This window comes from Eulemur rufifrons, chromosome 9, assembly GCF_041146395.1.
Source record: "Eulemur rufifrons isolate Redbay chromosome 9, OSU_ERuf_1, whole genome shotgun sequence".
Classification (NCBI taxonomy): Eukaryota; Metazoa; Chordata; class Mammalia; order Primates; family Lemuridae; genus Eulemur; species Eulemur rufifrons.
Genome location: NC_090991.1, coordinates 6,024,631 through 6,040,031, shown reverse-complemented (window position 1 = coordinate 6,040,031; position 15,401 = coordinate 6,024,631). Strand labels below are relative to the sequence as shown.

Sequence of the window (15,401 nt, the reverse complement as noted above, 5' to 3'; positions counted from 1 at the left end):
AAAAGTGCCACCAGACTCCTCAGCAAGGGGGGGCTGTATTGACACACCTCCCCAGGGGGTGGGGGCGAGGTGTCCCAGACCCTCTTCCAGCCCCAGCAGCCGTGTTTTCAGTGTTTAGGAGAGAAAGTGGAGGGCTCTAATCAGGGCCTGAGCTCCAGTACATGAGCAATGATACCAATCCAAGTTAACATTTGCACCAGGCATGCTTCACGACAGCCCTATAACATGGGTACTGTCAAGGTCCCCCATTTTATAGATGACAAAACTGAGGCCCAAAGAAGCAAAACCTAGATCTGAATCCAGGCAGTCTGACTTGAGAGCCCAGGCTCTTTGCCGCGATACTGTGCTGCGACTGTCGGGAACAGTGGCGAGGCCAGCTATTTTGAGAGTGAGATGAGCAGGACTTGGTGCCTGTCTGAACACAGGCATGTCAGGGTTAGGACAGGAGGATATATCATCTCAAGCTGTCAAGTTGAAGTGACTAGTAGAAGAATAACGGTACCATTCACCTAAATGGGCAAAGCAGGAAGAGGAGATAGTTTGAACTAAGAGTAAAGCACACATTTGACCTCTGCTTAAGTACTGAACAAATACCATCCTGGATTTTTATTAACTTATCTCCCCAGATGGAAATGAGGTGAGGGTCCAAACCAAGGAGGAGCTGTCCCTGGGGAGGAATATTTCTCTACCTTGTTGATGAGCTCAATGCAGGCAGCCAGGTCCATCCCAAAGTCAATGAATGTCCACTGAGAGATACAAAATGATGTAGCCTGTGAACTACATGAAACTGCCAACATTCAACTGCTTGTGACCATCTGCAAACACTTGAAAGCAGGGTCAAGGTTTCATACTTCTGTCTCAGCTATTAGCACGGCACTTTGCATAAATTTGGAAGGTGCCTAATGTATATTGTCAGCTGCCCAAATGATGCCTCCTTTACTCATATACCATTTGAATGTATTATCAAACTCCAATGTTGCTATGTAATTAATATCTTTTTTATGAAACTGAAATATCAGTAGATCAAGATCAACCAAGAAACCTATCATTGTTCAAGGTTGTATCTAGGAGGCTAATCGGAAGTACATGAGAACCAGAAGCCCCTGGACTATGGGACTGAAGCTTTGTTGGAAAAGCCCAGGCCTGGTACACATAGGAGAACATGAAAACATCAAAAAGAATTACAGAAAATGTTTCTGGGAGGAGCCAGGGCTCGAGTGGACACCTTTGCAGCTGCTGTTTTTGCATGATACCATTTCTCCTCTTCCTTCAGTGGCTGACAAAGCTGGATACCTCATGGGTCTGAATTCTGCGGAAATGCTGAAAGGCCTGTGCTGTCCACGGGTGAAGGTTGGGAACGAATATGTCACTAAAGGGCAAAATGTCCAGCAGGTAATGGTGGTGCTCTCAATCCAGTTGATTGAGGCATTTTGTAATTGTCATCACCCATCATGTTAAAGTTCTTTCTGTTGCAGGTATCAGAAATGCATATGAAACTAGCTTCAGCATTAAGGGGGGATTCATTTTAGGCCTCAGGGGTAAATCAAGGCATACAAATCAAAGAGTGCCCATTGGACAGCATGAGGGCCTGGAGCCAGGCAATGCAAAACCCTCCGAGCCGGGCAGCTGCCCTCCAGCCCCTTCTCCGGGGCTTGTGGCTGTCCTCTCCTTGCTCTGTTGTACCCTTGCTGGGCAGATAAACTTTCTCCACCTCTCCTGCTCACAGCTACCCCATAGCTTCCAAGTTTATGTCTCTGTGTTTCCAGCCTCACCCTGAGACTGAAACCAGTGTCTTTTGATCCCAATTCCAGATTCTCAAGAAAGACACTCCAATTACCCCAGCCTGGATCAAGTTCATCTCTGGGCTGATTAAGTGTGGCCAGGGGCTGGAGTCCTATGTTATAACCATGGACATTAGAAAACTGTCTTTACAAATGAGATAGTTCTCAGAGAAAGGGGAACATCATGAGCTGAGCACACATCTCAAGAAATATTTAATACTATGTTGAACTATATGAAATTGCCAATTTATCGACTGCTTTTGACCTTCAAGATGTCAATTTCTTGTTTCAACTTCACGCAGCCATAAAACCACTAATTGGAGTGCTGAGTGGGTGATCTTTCTTTAAGGTGACCAACTCGGTGGGTGCTCTGGCCAAAGCCATCTACGAGAAGATGTTCCTGTGGATGGTCACCCGCATCAACCAGCAGCTGGACACCAAGCAGCCCAGGCAGTACTTCATCGGGGTCCTGGACATCGCTGGCTTTGAGATCTTTGATGTGAGTGGTTTGGGTAAAACAACTGGAAGGAAAAGATCCTTCTACTTTGTCTCCTGCTTTGCTGAATCCCCAATGTGGTTTCCTAACTCACTCAAACTCTTTGGTATTTGAAACGCCCAGTTCAACAGCCTGGAGCAGCTGTGCATCAACTTCACCAATGAGAAACTGCAACAGTTTTTCAACCACCACATGTTCGTGCTGGAGCAGGAGGAGTACAAGAAGGAAGGCATCGAGTGGGAGTTCATCGACTTCGGCATGGACCTGGCTGCCTGCATCGAGCTCATCGAGAAGGTAGAGAAATGCTACTCCCCAGGGACAGCTCTTCCTGGGTTGGGACCCTCATCTTGTTGCTCTGACCTTTCTCTGCTAAGATCTTGGTGCTCCTGGTGCTCTGCCCCCAGGCTGTGAGCCTTCAGGTAGATAGCTGGTCCCATTGTGCAGAGAGGGTGAGTGCCCCAGCTCTCTTCTAACACCTAGAGAGGTGCAGAAGTAGTTAAAATCCAAGGGCTCAGTTATCCCCAAGAATGTGGGTGGAACCCCAGCAAGGACAGTGGAATTTCTTACCTATTTGCCCAAAGATCCAAGGAGAAGGGATCACGGGACAATGAGTGCAGTTCTTGGAAGGATGTTGCTATGAAAACAGGAGATAACGTTAACTTTTTGAAAAAGGAATTCCCATGACCTTTCGAGCACAGCTCATATTGGAATGAGTCTATCTTCCTAAGGTAACTACTGAAAAATCCAGACATTATTGTTCAAAATATTACTCATATTACTTTACGGCTATGTAAGTAACTTTACGGCTATGATAAGTAACTTTACTTTTTGGGTAAATCTAGTGCTAAAAGTGAGCTTCATTTATATACAGATACTTTCATTCTATGTTCTTTTATTCAAAAAATATTACTTAAGCACGTACTATATGTCCAGCACTGTTTGGTCATCCACCAAAAGGAACAAGAGCCTTGCTCTCACAGAGCCTACATCCCAGCGCTGCCAATACCAGAGTGAGAGCACCTAGGAAGTTCTTTTTCGGTTCCTCCAGACTGTGGAGCCCTTGATAGGTACTATTAAGCGTGGAAGCAGAGTCTCTGTTATCCTCTTTCCAGCCGATGGGCATCTTCTCCATCCTGGAAGAGGAGTGTATGTTCCCCAAGGCAACAGACACCTCCTTCAAGAACAAGCTGTATGACCAGCATCTTGGAAAGTCCAACAACTTCCAGAAGCCCAAGCCTGCCAAAGGCAAGGCTGAGGCCCACTTCTCCCTGGTGCACTACGCCGGCACTGTGGACTACAACATCACTGGCTGGCTTGACAAGAACAAGGACCCCCTGAACGAGACTGTGGTCGGGCTGTACCAGAAGTCTTCACTGAAGCTGCTCTCCTTCCTTTTCTCCAACTATGCTGGTGCAGAAGCAGGTAAAATTTCGTCATTTTCCTTCCTGTGAAAAGCCCTGGGTAATTACTCATAACCCAGAGCTGCTCGTGAAGAACCATATTAACACAGGTTGAGCTTGATGTATGTATCTGTCTTTGCTCTCCATTTTTCTTCCTCCTCCTCCTTCTTAAGAGATTGGGTTCTACGGTGGTACACCGGACCCCTCAGTGGACGAGATAGCCAACATCACATTGTTGGATAGCGTTTCATTGAGATATAATTCACATATGGTAAAATTCACCCTTTAAAACCTTTAGTGGTTTTTAGTATATTCACAAGGTTGTGTGACCATCACCGCTAATTCGAGAACATTCCTGTCACCCCTGTAACCCACGAGTAGTCACTCTGCATTCCCATCCCCAGCCTCCGGCAACCACGCGTTCATCTACTTTCTGTCTCTATGGATGTGCCTATTCCGGACATTTCCTATAAATTGAATTATGCACTATGTGCACTTGTGTGTCTGGTTTCTTTTACTAGGGCTAACGTTTCCAAGGTCTGTCCATGTTGTAGCAGGTATCAGGACTTCGTTCTTTCTATAGACAAATAACATTCCACGGTATGAATCAACCACATTTGGTTTAACCAATTACCAGTCGACAGGCATTTGGGTTGTCTCCACTTCTAGGCTATTGTGAGTAATGCTGCCATGAACATCTGTATACCAGTTTCCATGTGGCATACGCTGGCCGTTCCCTTGGGTATATATAGTACCTACAAGTGGAATTACTAGGTTATATGATAATTATGTTTAACTTTTTGAGGAACTACTGAACTCTTTTCAAAAGTGGCTATACAAGCCACTACCGTTCTTTAAGGCTACCAATATATACATTTTTTAAATAGTTGCCAAAATTGAGTTTTTAAATTATGTGCTATTTTAAATGCATACATTAAATAAGTTAATGCTTTTAGTTTGAAAATATATGCAATATAATGATTTGTTATGGAATTAGATCATTTAAAAAATTGATTCGGGCAGAGGAATGCAATCAATGGGCATAAGTGTAAACTTCGATGAAGAAAATCATTTTCTTTCCATCTGATCAGGGTGTCTCTGTCACTGCACCGCACAACCTCACTTAGAACACCGAGATGCTAACATTTCAGACCCCGTGTGGGCGTGGATCTGGGGAAGGGGCCTTCCAGCCTCTCCTCTCCGAACACAGATTCATGCGGCACCCAGGGAACGAGGAGGGTGAGATGAAAGGAAGAGAGGGGAAAGTGAGACATTAACATTTTCCCCACGGCTGAATCTTGATTAGGTATCAGAGGCTAAATCTGAAAATTAAGCCATGCAGAAAAAGTAGACCAAATATCACCGACTCCAAATTAAGATGGCAAATTGGGTTGTTTCATTTAGAAAAGAAAAAAAAAATCAATGTGTGGAATATTCTTGAGAAAATTCCGTTTTATTGCTTTCAGTTACTTCCTCATTAAGTGACAGACAGGGACTCAAGGATAAAAGGGCGTAAACTCATGAAAGAAACGATGATCCTTAAGAGGAACGTCTCAGTCTTACCAAGGTCTGATTTCTAAAGGAAAGGACTCTCCTTTCATGCTGAGAGTCTAAGTTACACTCCCAGGGAAACGCCACCCATAGCCCACACACCCCATTCCCACAGGGATCCAGGTGAGGTAGTTTGGAGGCGTGTTAACACACACAGGCAAAACCTCAAGATCTCTTATGTCAAAAGGAAACCAGAACTCCCGTTTCTGGAAGCGGGTGTGTAGGAAGCCCACGCGGCGCGCCCGGGGTTGCGTCTGACACCTGTCTGTCCTTGCGTCTGTCTCCAGGTGACGCCGGGGGAAGCAAGAAGGGCGGCAAGAAGAAGGGCTCCTCCTTCCAGACCGTGTCAGCCGTGTTCAGGGTGCGTGTTTTGGCAGCTCCCACATTCAGCTGTTTTTCTGCCCAGTGAGATGGCATTTATTAAATGTGCTTGTTTTTATTCGTGTCCCAGGAAAATTTAAACAAATTGATGACCAACCTCAGGAGCACGCACCCTCACTTTGTACGGTGTCTGATTCCCAACGAAACCAAGACTCCTGGTGAGCACCAATCCAATCTTGCCAATTACTTGAACAGAACAGGACGCCCTGAGATGAATGCAAAATTCTGTGGGTGTGCTCACGGAAAGGGTCATCGTCGTTGTCGCTTCTCAGAGTAGTCTAGAAATAGGGCTGCCAGATTTAGCAAATAAAAATACTAGATGGACCCAACACAAAGAAATGATAACTGTTTGTGGTGACAGATATCCCAATTACCCAGACATGATCATTACACATTGTATGTTTGTATCAAAATATTACATGTGCACCAAAAATACGTACAATTATTCTGTCCATGAAAATTAAAAATAAGGAAAAAAAAACAGATGTCATTAAATTCTACTTTCAGATAAACAATGAAAAATTTCTTGGTATGAGTATGACCCATGCAGTATATGAGATATAATTACACTAAAAAATTATCCATTATTTATCTGAAATTCAAATTCAACTTGGCATCCCATCTTATATCTGGCACCCCTACTATGAAATCATATCCAAAATATCGCATGTACAAATGTGGGCACGTCAGATCCTTGGCTTCGTGAGGCTCTCACAGGGCTCTGTTGGCCCGCTTTACCCCAAAGTTACGAGCCACTGCATTTGGCAAATAATCATCTTAGGTATCCCATAATAAAACAGCATCAATAGCAATGGATTTTTTGAGTCCAAACTATATGTCAGTTAACTTTTTTTATCATCTCTAATCCTTGCAACAGTTCTCTGCAAGATACGTGTAATGATCTCCATTTTATAGATGAGAAAAATGAGAATCAGAGACCGTATTTATAGATACAGAACACCGAGCAGCAGAGCAGACCTTTAACTGTCACCCGATGCTGATGTGCAAATATTCTTGCAGGACAGCTGTTTTTCAGGGCCATTTGTCACAAAGAGGAAAATAAACTGTCGCACAGAGCTGTGGCTCTGGGGTAGCTCACTCGCCAGCGGAGTTGTTCTCTGCCGAACACGGGTCTCCCGGCTCATGATTAAACGCCCTGCCTCTGCAGCTTTACAGGTGAACAGAGGTGTAGATTGTTGAGCAACCAGATCCCAGCTCTACCTGTTACTCACCTAAACCAAGCACTTGAGCTCTTTCTGCCTCAGCTTTCTGGTCTATAAAACGAGGATAAAAATGGCACTTTCGTTTATTATTTATTTCTTTAATAAGTGCCTATAAAATGGTTGCTCACATTGTAAATATTAACTGATTTAACCCACCTTGGCAGGTTGTTACAAGGATTAAATGAGCACACGCAAGTAAAACATTTAAAGCAGCGCTGGGCACATTGCGAACACCCAGTCCCAGTAGACACTGGATGTCAACTGTTATTGTTGTTGTTATTATCATTATGATTATTATGACTCAGAACCAGAAACGTTAACTCCCCCATAACCTGGTCTATTATAGTTAGTGGAATTGCATCTTCCGTGGAAGTTGGGTTCAAACATTTAAAGTCTAAGTCAGAGGCAAAAAGCAGCGGCACCATTTCTGATACAGGCTGTTTGGGGCATGCTGTGCTTCCTCCCAGCGAGCCGGCTTCTCCTCCGGTGTTGGAACAGAGTTGCTTCTTTGGTTAAGCATCAAATGAAACCGTTGGCTTGGATGCAGGTGTAGGAAGAAGTCAGTTTGCATTGTTGTCGCTGAGCCCGTTTGCACAAATCAAACGTGCACGTGGCCTGACTCCTGTCCGAGCAAGTGGCTTGCAAGCATCAGATAGTGGGAGGGTGGGCTGAACCACGTGGGCTCAAGTGGTCTCCCTAGGATCCCCCAGGGCTTTTGGGCAGCCACTGGTTTACTTTTCCTTATGGAAGGTACATTTTGGTGACATTTCAGTCCTTTCCTTTTTATTTGGCTTCTCCTTTGCTCTGGCACCTACCTCTCTGTTTTCGTTCCCATTTCTGGGAACACATTATCACACAGAAATGCAGGTGACACCTTAGAAAGCACCGGTTGTGTGACCTCTCCATTTTCTAGAAGACTGGAGACTGGGCAGACTTCAGTGCCTCCCCCCAGGGCACCCAGAGCCGGGACTGGAAGTCACATTCCACCATCAAACCTCAAACCCCTTCCCCGCCCCCAGGCGCCGACGGGGCTGGCTAGCTGCTCTCCCCAACCTCCAGGGCTTCACCAGCCCGGGCTCTCTGCTCTGCCACAGGGCTCCAGCCTCTACCCTGTCACTGTCCTCTTGTGGCAAGCCTGGGCTCTGCTGAATGTGCTGCTGACTGTCCAAAGGCTCACTCGCTGCTGTTTCGCAATGCAGGTTTTATTATTGTTCAGACGTGGTGAGTCCAAGAGACCAGGAGACACCTGCCATTGAAAAGAAAGTCACTCACAGTGCCTAGCAGGAGGGCGCCCGCCAGGGAGGGCCACGTGGGGGAGCACGAAGGCTGGGCCAGGGGGCCGGGGAGCACAGGATATCACAGGCCACAGCCTTCACTGCAGTTTTCACGGGAAGGGACGGGCGAGGCGGGGTGGGGAGCAGGCCAAGCGGTTTGGGATCGGCAGGTTTGAATAGTTTTGGCAGACTTCAAGGTGCAGGAGCTGCCCTGGATTGTCTGGTTCCTGGCGCTGGGGTGACCAGGGCAGGGGAATATTGTCCCAGGGTGTAAGAGGCTGTTAGAGCTGACAGAGGTGGGGCTGCGGGAGTAAGAGCTTTGGGTTTGGTTTGCATGGGAAAGGTGTGCTTGCAGGCGAGTCCTCTGCTATCTCTTAGAATGCGCTAGTCCTGGGAGGGGCAGTCTCTCCAGGTCGGCAAGGCCCAAGATGTCAAAGCGTCATAAAATACAGAATATTGAAAAAACATGGTTAATACAACTGCCCGGGAAGACTGAGGTGGTTGGAGAAAGGAGGGGATGGAAGTGATCAACCAAGGGGTAAGAAAGAAAAAAAATCCCGCCACGGCTGTCAGAGGAGAAGGATGAGGAAAAGGTGCAGGGAACATTTTAGAAGTTTTGCACGTTGGCACAAAGGCGAAGGAGGCCCCTTCCCATGGACCTGCTGGAGAGCATCCCAGCCTGGGTTGGAAGGAAGGACACAGAGAGAGCCCTCAGAGACCCCAGCTCAGAATGCTGTGTCTGCACAAACTGGAGGGCCCTGGGAGGGGAGAGAGTCCTGGCTGGGCTCTGCCACCACCTTGCCAAGCCCTTCACCTCCCTGGGCCTCAGTCTCCCCTGGGGCCCTGACGTCCCACAGGGTGCACAGCTGGGCACACAGAGTGGCAGCTCTGGTCTCCCCGACAGAAAATGATGGTCTTTAAGTTTTCTTCTGACTCTGAAAGGTTAATGGTGCTATAATAATGCCTCTTCTCCCTGCCCCTGGCTCTTGTGGAGATGGAGGCCTCAGCCCAGTCTTTAACCAGCCCTCGTTGCACCAAACGACAACAGTAACTGTTGTATCTCCCGAGCCCCCTGCCACGTGTCAGGGACTATTTAACCTCGTTACTCATCCTAACTCACTCACTCCTCACAACAGCCTTACCAAGCAGATACCACAGACTGAATATCCCTTTTCTGAAACGCTTGGGACCGGAAGTGTTTTGGATTTTAGATTGCTTCAGATTTTGGAAAATTTACATATATACATAATATCTTGGGCTTGGGACCCAAGTCTAAACACCAGATTCATTTATGTTTCGTATACCCCTTATGCACATAGCCTGAAGGTAATTTTACACAATATTTTTAATAATTGTGTGCATGAAACGAAGTTCAGAGCTGCGTTTTGACTGTGATCCATCCCATGAGGTGAGGTATGGAATTTTCCACTTGTGTCATCTGGCACTCAAAACGTTTCAGAGTTTGAATGTTCGGATTGGGGATGCTCCACCTGTATTATTATCCTTATTTTACAAATAAAATAAATAGAGGCAGAGAACATCTAAGTGCACAGCAGAACCACTCAGAACATCACCTGAGAAATAACTAGATAACTGCCCGGGTTCTCTCCCCATTGGCCATTCTCTGAATTTCTGATACCTTTTCTCCTTGGTCTTAACCACTTTTTCTCTAGAGAATCACTGCCCGATAGAGCTTTCTGGGATGAAGGAAATGACCTATATCTGCACTGTCCGGTGTGGCAGCCGCTGGTTACATAAAACGTAGCCGATGCAACTAAGAAAATGCATTTTTCATTTCAATACCTTTAAATGGAAACAGCCCCAGGTGGCCAATCACTGCTGTATCAGACAGTGCAGCCCTGGCAAAGCCTTGGAAATTGTCTAATTGTACAGTGATCACTCCCCACAGCAACCAGGGAAGCTTGAGAGCATTCCAGAAGTTTCCAAAAGGTTAAGTCAAAGCCAGCTTTAGACACAGCCCTCCCCAGCAACTTAGTCCATAAGGAGACGCATCACATCACCAGGGTGCCTTCCTCTAACCCCTCACACAGCCCTTGTCTCCGTCCCAGTTTGACTTGTGCCCGATTACCGAGAGTGCCCGTGTTCCCTCCCCACGAGGGCTTTTCCCCGGCTTCTCCTCCTCCACCCAAGCTGTGTCCTCCTCCAACAGCCAGCAGATGACCCTGCCCAGCCGTCCACCCTCCCTGTCCCCTGCCACAGCCCTCCTTCCTCTACTGGGCTCCTCTGCCCCCACTGAGGGCACAGTGGGCTTTGCGTCCCCATCCTGAGTAGAGGCAGGAAGGCAACTCGAGCCATCTCATGGGAAGCACAAGGGGGCACCCCACACTCCCTCTGCCACCCTCGCAGCCTCGCGACAGAGCCAAGGGCCACAGACGGGGTCAATAGCTTGACCACTGCGGGACCTGTGGGCAGGCCCAGCCTATCGGAGACCCCTCCACCTTGGAGCTGGCACTGGCTCTTCCCGCTCTAGTCTGGGTGGGTTGGAGTGTGTCACGGTGCCTCAGACCATCAAAGACAAACAGTGAAAAAGCCACAGACACACTCGCGGAACATTCTGTCTGTCCCCAGGTGTCATGGATCACTACCTGGTGATGCACCAGCTGCGCTGTAACGGCGTCCTCGAGGGCATCCGGATTTGCAGGAAAGGATTCCCCAGCCGGATCCTCTACGCCGACTTCAAACAGCGGTAGGTCACCGCTCTCCTTTGCACTCTCTCCTGCGAGGGCGGCGAAGGTGCTCCTCGGGCTGGGCGTCTGGGGAGCTCGCAGGGCCGCGGGGGTTCTGTGGACCTCATCTTTTGCTGGGGGGCTGGCCTCATGCCCAGAGCGAGTGCTGGGCAGCCCCAAGTGGCTCCAAGGCCAGAGCCAGACTCTGCTCTAGGACAGGATGCCTCAGCCTCCCCACTATGGACATCTGGGGCTAGCTCGTCCTTTATTGCGGGGGCTGTCCCATGCATTGTAGGATTTTAGCAGCATCCCTGGCCTCCACCCAGAGACAAGAGTAGCAAACCATACCCCTCCATGCCAAGCTGTGACAATCAAAACTGTCTCCAAACGTTGCTAAATCACCCCTAGTTGAGACCCAAGGGTGTAGGTCAAATCTCTCCTCCCAGCCACCATCTGGGCCCACAAGTCCAGGCCTCGTCCAGAGTGGAGGAGAGCAGAGGACCCTCCAGAGGCAGAAGAACCAAGGTCTGAGGTCACAGTTGGTTTCAAAGCTCTTTTAAGTCGGACAAGAGCCATTTCCTCTGAAAGCAAAATTCCAGTTGTGCACTTGGCTGGGCCTCCTCCTTTCACGCTTCTCTCCCTCCCACCATGGCCCCCAGAATCAAGCCCTAGCTGTCCCTCTCTCCCAGACCAGCTGTGTAATATCCTACTTCCACCACCGACAGAGCAGGAGAACATTCTAGAAGGCTGGTCTCAGGCACAGGGTCTTTCTGGGGGGTTGTATCCATTCAAGAAGCTCTTCTCTCCTCAGGTACCGGATCCTCAATGCCAGTGCCATCCCAGAAGGGCAGTTCATCGATAGCAAGAACGCTTCCGAGAAGCTCCTGAACTCCATCGACGTGGACCGGGAACAGTTCAAGTTCGGCCACACCAAGGTGCGAACAGGTGCAGCTGGGACCTCCCACGTATCCCACAGCCTGGGCTGCTTGTTGGCTGGCTGGAGAAAAGGCCTCTTTCCTCTTCCGGTCAACCTGGCCACCCGTGCCCCGTAGCCAGAGAAAGGGAGCCCTGCGTCCAGGCACAGCGAGCTCTCTCTGTGCCGGTGTGTATGTGGCTGGGAGCTTAACCCACGGAGCAGTAGAAGCAATCAGTGGGGAAGGAGGGTGAGGCAGACACACCTGGGAACTTCTCCTAATCTGCTCACAGTTGTGCTCTGTGGCTACTTTCTGGACTTGTCTTTGCTGCGTGCGCAGGAGCTCTGTCAGAGCCATTCCACGTGGCTTGGTGGGGCTTGGCACAGACGTTAGAACAGGCCACCTCACTGGCCAGGACGGGCCACCGCAGAGACCAGAACCACCGAGAAGCGAGCCCTAGGAGCCAGATTGCTGCCGTTCCCGCCTGGCGCTGAGGGCCCAGGGCGGGGGTGGGGCAGGAGCAGGCCCCGAGGGCCCAGGTGAACACCTGCTGACGATAAAGCAGGGCCTGTCTCTCCTTTAATGCAGGTGTTCTTTAAAGCTGGGCTCCTGGGGCTTCTGGAGGAGATGAGAGATGAGAAGCTGGTGACGCTGATGACGCGCACGCAGGCCTTGTGCAGGGGCTACCTGATGCGGGTGGAGTTCAAGAAGATGATGGAGAGGAGGTGAAGCAGACCCTCACCTCACCTTATCCTGCCTGCCCCCCGCCCCAACTTGGCAGCCGGTGGTCACTCTCTGCTTGTAGTCTTGGGATATCCACATACTTGTTCATTCTTTCATTCATTCATTCTTTTAACCAACATCTGCTGAGCAGCTTCCTGGGCTGGGTGCTCTGCATGGCACTGCGGACACAGAGGTGAACTCTGCCGTCACGGAGCCCCTGGGGCAGTGGCAGCAGACACATGCGTGGCGAGTGCGAACGCCTGTGCCAAGTGCAATGTTAGGGTTACATTCCGGGGAGCGGGGGATGGGCAAGAATAGGCCCCAGCCTGGTGGGGGTTGGGGCGGGCGTGAAGGGGCCAGCGAGAAGAAAGCCCTTTCTGAAGGGAGCTTTGTGTGACCTGAGGAAGGACGGCCGGGGCTGCTGTCACTGGTGCACAGGGCAAGAGGCAGGCGGGGAGGTCCCCAGGTGTCACGTTCAGAAGCCCAGACTGCATCCTCTGATTGACGGGGTGCTGAGGAAGGCGAGTGGAGAGATGAGGGATGGGATGGGGTCACTCTGGCTGCTAGGAGGAGGTGAACTTGGGGGACAAGAGAGGGCAAGACCTTGCTGTGGCCGAAGTCCAAATAGGAGGCGATAAGGACCTGAATTAGGACATGGGCAATGGGTGAGAGGAGGGCACGGACTGCGGAATGTTTAGGGGTCCTGTTCCCTCAATAATTCAGAGAAGGAGTAGCAGCTTTGATGACTGCTTATTGTGAGGATTTCGGGGAGGGGGGTTTGGGTGGATCCTCTGCTCCCCGGTCCCCTGTGTGGCTCTCACGTTGTCCGGGCCACCATGGGTCATCGTGTATCAGTCAGGAGTAACTCCCAGGTGTCCAACTCGGCTGAACAAATGGCAACCAGCAAAACAGAAATTGAAAACATCCCAACAAGGGAGAGAGAAGCGAGTTTTCAGGCACCTGCGAGCTCTGTGGACACAAAGCTGTGGCGGGCGAAGGGGAGGAGAGCATGTGGGTGACGCGGGGGTGTAGGCAGCAGTTGGAATCAGGAAGATAGATCAACCTGCCAGAGCAGGAGATTGGGAGATGACCAAGGACACGGCCTAGGTTTCCACCAACACCTCAGCAGGAAGAGGGAGCCCCTAATGGCAAAACCCAACGAAACGGGAAACATACCATAGAATCAAAGGCAGAGGAAAGTTTAAAAAAGGCAAGAGTTGAGCCAGTCATAGTGGCTGGTGCCTGTAGTCCCAGCTACTGGGGAGGCAGGAGGATCGCTTGAGTCCAGGAGTTGGAGGCTGCAGTGAGCTATGATCATGTCACTGCATTTCCTCCCGGGGAACAGAGCAAGACTCTATCTCTAAAAAAAAAAAAAAAAAGAAAGAAAGAAAAGAAAAACAAGGCAAGAGTTGATGAACAATTCAAATGTGGGAGAAAAACCCAGTAGGAATGCAAGATGCTCATTGCACCGAGCATTAGGAGGCCACTGGTGCCTCAGGCAGAGCACTCTCTGCAGGGTGGTGGAGGGGAAGGCAGGGCTAGGAGGTCCTCAGATGCCCCCAGGCCCTCTCTAGCCCCTCCACCTCTGTGCGTGCCGATTCCTCTGCCCCTGGTTTGCAGACCTGCTCTAGAGCCACAGGACCTGCAACGCTTGGCTGAGCCTCCCTCCCCCCAGCGGGGAAGGATGGAGGTTCCCGGGCCATAGGGGTGGGGGAGGGCTGGGAGGACAGAGACCAGAGCTTGCTGTCGTTTGTTAACCTGAGTCTCAATGGGTGTGCAGGGACTCCATCTTCTGCATCCAGTACAACATCCGCTCTTTCATGAACGTCAAGCACTGGCCCTGGATGAACCTGTTCTTCAAGATCAAGCCCTTGCTGAAGAGCGCTGAGGCTGAGAAGGAGATGGCCACCATGAAGGAAGACTTCGAGAGAGCCAAGGAGGAACTGGCCAGATCCGAGGCCCGCCGGAAGGAGCTGGAGGAGAAAATGGTCTCCCTGCTGCAGGAAAAGAATGACCTCCAGTTGCAGGTCCAGTCTGTAAGTAACCGTCTACCCGAGAGTGCAAAACACTCTGGAGGACAGAAGAGGAGGAGGAACACTGAGGCCCCCAGCAGGTGTCTATTCAAGAGACAGTGGTGCCACCCAGTGGTCTTGTCGAGTATTGCAGCATTGCCCGGCAAGCGAAGGGAGGACGGGCTCTGCCGTAGCCAGAGCGGTGCGTGCAGAAGACACGCCTGCGGTGAGGGTCTGGGCTGTCCCTGAATCCTCCCCGTCTTCCACAGCGGGGTGGGTATATTTTGCTGTGGGTATGAGGCTGTGTGTGTGTCATCCCAATTAAAACCTGTCAGGAATGTACCAGGTCTTCTAAAAGTTGTGTCAATAAAAATAAAAATGATTCGTTCAAATTAAATAACCCAAGTTGAAATAGAAAGAGTAATTTTCCATAAATGACTTACAATAATATGGTTATAATAAAAAATGCTTTAAAGAGGTGCATTTTTTATCAAAGAAATAGGGTTAGGGTTAGTATGCAACACTCTGGCAGTGTAATTGTCCCGTTTCACAGAGTTAAGGCATTTGTAATTTTCCCTTTTTAATAAGTTCCTAAATACTTTTACCTTTTGCTTTGTGTGCAAAGCATTTTCTACTCTCCTTTTCATTTTCCCAATCAGTATAGGGCAGTTATTAGGAGAACTTTCCCAGGCATAGTGGGCAAGAGAATAAGCTTTGGATCCAGATAACTGGGTTTATATCTCAGATCCTCCCTTTGGCAGCTGGACAAGTTTCTAATCCTCTCTGTGCCTCAGTTTTCTCATCTGTAAAATGGGCATAGTAACAGTACTCACCTCGTATGGTTGTTGCGGAATCTGGGAGACTAGGTGCGTGTGACGTGTCTAGCACATAGCGCAGGTTTACAGATGCTCAATTAACATTGGCGCTTACTCTTGTCAGTGTCTCTCCATCCATGCAAT

At 49.4% G+C, this 15,401-nt stretch overlaps 1 protein-coding gene across 1 annotated transcript in view; it reads left to right on the top strand.

The window, feature by feature from the left end:
• Positions 1-15,401, top strand: part of LOC138392313 (myosin-13) — a 107,706-nt gene that overhangs the window by 12,491 nt on the left and 79,814 nt on the right. Inside the window, exons 11-20 of the mRNA XM_069483083.1 lie at positions 1,274-1,392; positions 2,131-2,280; positions 2,401-2,571; positions 3,390-3,699; positions 5,516-5,589; positions 5,680-5,767; positions 10,696-10,813; positions 11,605-11,728; positions 12,296-12,432; positions 14,211-14,466. Coding sequence (XP_069339184.1) covers positions 1,274-1,392; positions 2,131-2,280; positions 2,401-2,571; positions 3,390-3,699; positions 5,516-5,589; positions 5,680-5,767; positions 10,696-10,813; positions 11,605-11,728; positions 12,296-12,432; positions 14,211-14,466 — 1,547 coding nt within the window. The remainder of the gene's footprint in view (positions 1-1,273; positions 1,393-2,130; positions 2,281-2,400; positions 2,572-3,389; positions 3,700-5,515; positions 5,590-5,679; positions 5,768-10,695; positions 10,814-11,604; positions 11,729-12,295; positions 12,433-14,210; positions 14,467-15,401) is intronic.